Source organism: Echiichthys vipera, assembly GCF_963691815.1.
Source record: "Echiichthys vipera genome assembly, chromosome: 11".
Classification (NCBI taxonomy): domain Eukaryota; kingdom Metazoa; phylum Chordata; class Actinopteri; order Perciformes; family Trachinidae; genus Echiichthys; species Echiichthys vipera.
Genome location: NC_139836.1, coordinates 3,359,766 through 3,364,445, shown reverse-complemented (window position 1 = coordinate 3,364,445; position 4,680 = coordinate 3,359,766). Strand labels below are relative to the sequence as shown.

General features: G+C 48.6%; 1 protein-coding gene across 1 annotated transcript; it reads left to right on the top strand.

Moving 5' to 3' along the window:
• Positions 1-276: 276 nt before the first annotated feature.
• LOC310954170 (D(1)-like dopamine receptor) lies at positions 277-1,725 on the top strand (the record flags this gene model as incomplete). The annotated part of the gene is made up of 1 exon (XM_083923501.1): positions 277-1,725. The coding sequence occupies one exon, from the start codon at positions 277-279 to the stop codon at positions 1,723-1,725; it is 1,449 nt and encodes a 482-aa protein (XP_083779627.1).
• Positions 1,726-4,680: the final 2,955 nt, after the last annotated feature.

The following is a 4,680-nucleotide window of genomic DNA, read 5'->3' as shown; positions in this document are numbered from 1 at the left end:
TTACCTTATTATCGTACTTCTATTATTATTATTATTATTATTATTTACATGTGTAGGGATAAACACTGGCGGAGCGTTTTTCTGGGGAATGAAGTGAGGATCGTGTTTTAAAAAGACTCGTGCGGGATTTTTATTGAAGACATTTTCCTTTTCCCATAACTTTTATTCTCTATTGAGAGATCAGAGGATGGTTTGTGCGTCAGGAGGAGCCGCGGGGAAGAAGAGAAGCGGTATTGCGTGCGGATATTAATCACCTGTTACCACCTTGAGAGGAAAATGGAAAACTACACGACGTGGAGTAATTTCACCCAAGTTATGTCGGAGGACGAGGAGGGTGCTGGGAGCGGCGGAGGGAGCCGGGGAGTGCGCGTCCTCCTCGGCTGCGTCCTCTTCCTGCTCATCGTGTCCACGCTGCTCGGGAACACGCTGGTGTGCGCCGCCGTGGTCCGGTTCCGCCACCTGCGCTCCAAAGTCACCAACTTCTTCGTCATCTCGTTGGCCGTGTCCGACCTGTTCGTGGCCGTGCTGGTGATGCCCTGGGAGGCCATCACCGAGGTGACGGGCACGTGGCTGTTCGGACGCTTTTGTGGGGTCTGGATCGCCTTTGACATCATGTGCTCCACAGCCTCCATCCTAAACCTGTGCATCATCAGCGTGGACCGCTACTGGGCCATCGCCAGCCCGTTCAAGTATGAGCGGAAGATGACTCACCGGGTGGCGTTTGTGATGATCGGGGTGGCGTGGTCGCTGTCCATCCTGATCTCCTTCATCCCAGTGCAGCTCAACTGGCACCAGGTAGGAGAAGAGGTGGAAGAATCGGTGATGGAGGAGGTGGTGGAAATGGCCACCACTGGCAGGAACTTCACGAACAGCAGCCACGTCAATGCCAGCACCGCCGCTAAGAGCTGCGTTGCCAACCTGAACAAAACCTACGCCATCTCCTCCTCCCTCATCAGCTTCTACATCCCAGTGGTGATCATGATCGCCACCTACACTCGGATCTACAGGATCGCTCAGACCCAAATCCGCCGGATCACGTCTTTGGAGAGGGCGGCGGAGCAGGCGCAGAACCAAGGCTACGGTGTGAACCGGAACCAGCAGCACAGGCCCAACGATGAAGCCTCACTGAAGTCGTCGTTTAAGAAGGAAACCAAAGTCCTGAAGACGCTCTCCATCATCATGGGGGTGTTTGTCTTCTGCTGGCTGCCGTTCTTCGTTCTCAACTGCACAGTCCCATTCTGTGACCCGCCCTGCGTCAGCGACACCACCTTCACCGTCTTCGTGTGGTTCGGCTGGGCCAACTCCTCCCTCAACCCGGTCATTTACGCATTCAACGCAGACTTCCGCCGGGCCTTCGCCACCATTCTGGGTTGCAACCAAATGTGCTCCAACAACACGGTGGAAGCTGTGAACTTCAGCGACGAGCTTGTGTCATACCACCACGACACGACGTTCCACAAGGAGGCGCTGCTCCCCGTGCAACCGCCACATCCTCGCACCATTAACGCCGGGTCTGACCACCTACAGGACATGAGCGCACAGTTTGACGAGGAGTCGATCATCTCCAATGGTTCCAGGAGCCACAACAGACTGCTGCTTCTTCCCGCCACCGTGCAGCTCGAGGATGACCCCGAAATCTCCTTGGAAACGATCACGCCTTACACCTCCGTGATGGAGCCTGCAAATGATGCTCTAATACCAGGACAAGTCAACCAGGACGGATAGGACAGACACTGCATTGAGCTGACTGACAGCCATAACTAAACAGGAAGTTATGACTGTGTTGCCTCCAAAATAAAAGCATGAACTTAACTTCAAGTAAACACTTTTCACAGCAGCTGGATTCTCACAATATCACAAGATCACACATATGCATGTTGTCAGGCTTAATGCGTTTGTATCTGAGCCACTGTGGCCTGGCCAATCAGCATCCTGCGAGGAGCTACTGGCAGCTACGGGCATGGTTATTTGTGCGTGCTGGTCCGCGGCTCCTAAAGAGGTCAGCGTGGTTGCAGTAGCATCAGTTGGACTGAAGGCTTTTCTTGATGTAAGACTTTAAACTCCAACATGTTTGATTGACAGATGGTTCATCACCTGTTGTTGAAATAATGGACTTTATAACATTATCAGAATGTATAGTCTTTTTTTCTGTGACTGCTAGATTGTTTTGTTGATTTTGTCTCTTTGCACTTGTTTAAATGGAAGCAGATTCAGTTATAAGACCAAGAACCAACAACAAGGTTCAAATCGCACACTTTTTATTTCTAGTACATGCAGCTGCCCTGGAGTTTAGGTCAGGGCTGCCCAACCCTGCTCCTGGAGAGCCACTGTCCTGCATGTTTTAGGTTTCTCTCTGCTCCAACACACCTGAATCCAATGATGTGCTCGTTATCAAGCAGCTGATGCTCGTCACAGGTTTGAAAATCTGCAGACTCAAGTGTGTTGGAGCAGGGAGAAACCTAAAACATGCAGGACAGTGGCTCTCCAGGAGCAGGGTCGGGCAGCCCTGGTTTAGGTAATCAAACTGCTTTTTCGGACATTAAACCTAATTTATTACACTGAACCACTGAATCATTCAATCATGCACAATATGGTATCTGCTCTTTTCATAGAAGAGGTTAGTACAATGAATGGAGGTGAAGTTTAAGCTTAAGGAGCGGGACATGAAGCTGTGTTGTTCCTCTGGAGGAGGGATACGTGGAAGGTGGAAGCTCTGGGGTTGAACAGGACTTTTCAAACTATGATGAAGTGTTCATGCAGACTATAACGAAGGTGACAGGGCTGTTATCACTACCACAAATATGGGGGTGATCTGGCCCTACTCTTCCTCCTTGATAACTCGAAAGATGGATCCCCCTTCTACCCCAATTCAAGACGAGAGTGACTGCTCCAACGCTCTGCGCTGTAAGATGATTTAGCATTAAGGGCGTCATGTTAGGATGTATTAAAAACTCTGCACAGAAGGAAGGCAGGGATGGTGGATATGTCCCGCAAACCCAGAATGTTTACCTGGAAAACTGGTGTTTGTGTTAAACCAACAGTCAACAGTGACCTTTTTAAAATTACGTATCATCTGCCTTCAATAAGTTACATAGAAATGTGTAAAAAAACTAAAAAACATATTTAAAAATGATTGAAATACACACCCTGTTGTTCCAGAGTTAATGTAAGGCAGCAGAGAAAGCTTGCTGGTGTTTTTACAATTCAAACTGATGTGGATCCACACTCCTGTGATGAAAATGATTAGTCCTGTCACGATAACAAATTTCGCTGGTTGATAAATTGTCCCAGATATTTTTGCCATAAGTGATAATTTTGCCATTTTGAGACACTTTTCAACTGATAATTGCATAATGATGCAAGAACACCCTTTCAAAGATAAATAAAAGTTTATTTCTAAAGAATATTCAACACTAGAACTGGAAGACATTTGAAAAATCCAAAATAAATAAAACAATAAATCAAATGGACTCTCAGTCTATTTTAACACATTGGTGTTTAATTGCTGCTGTTTAAAACTAAAGTGTCACAGCGGCTCAGGTGAAGTGGTTCACCACGATCGTTGGGTTTGAACCTGAAGCTCCCACACGGCAGCTGTGGTGTTCACTTTGACACCAACTCCATCTTTGTTTTTATTCCTCCAAATCTCAACCAGCGTGTCCTCTAAGCTGCTCCTCACAGGGCTCTCCTGCTGCACTCTGGGTAACTCCAGGCCCCCCCCCCCACACACACACACACAGAGACCGTGCTGCTGACGAGTGACTGACACGACATCAGACGAGGGTGAACTCCTCATTACAGGAGGAAGAGAGAGGCTCAGTGGAGACAGACGCACCGCAGTGAAACCTCTGTGATAGAGGAACACCAGCATGATAACTTCTGAACGTGCTGGTCGGTGAAGCAGGCGCCCTCGTACCCACAACTATGAGACTGATAACGGCAATTTGACTTAGTGATAACATCGGAAAAGGGGGATTCATTCTCTGCTTTAGTGAGGTTGTTAAAATCATTCATTCATTCATTTTCAGCCTCTTGTCCCTGTCGGGGTCTCGGGGGGCTGGAGCTGATCCCTGCTGACATCGGGCGTGAGGCGGGGTCCACCCTGGACAGGACGCCAGTCTATCACAGGACACATAGAGACGAACAGAGACAGACAACCATTCACACCTACGGGTGATTTAGAGTCATCAATGAACCCAACACCTGCACGTCTTTGGACTGTGAGAGGAAACCGGAGAACCCGGAGAAAACCCACGCAGACACGGGGACAACATGCAAACTCCACACAGAAGGGCCCCAGCCGGGATTTTTTAAAAAGTTAGCAAACAAGCTAACGTGGGGAGCTAAAAGCCGTTCACTCGTCCACGGTTGCAGCTACGCTCGAGTACACTCCAAGCAGCCGTTTCCCGTCCTCCTGTCGATGTCATACGACGGATGCTCTGTTCGCTGGTGAAGCTTTTCTCCGGCGTGTCGTGTTTTCTGAAATGCTGATTAGGTTTGAAACGAGGTAAGAACTTAAGACTGGGTCCACACACAAACATTCACCTCGAGGTTGAGTCTGTTATCAGCTCACCTCCCCCTCACACCCTCCTCGTTTTTTTGTTTTGTTTTGCTCTTAACCCTCCTGTTCTCCTAAGGGTCAATTTGACCCCATTTAATGTTTAACATCTTAAAATAATG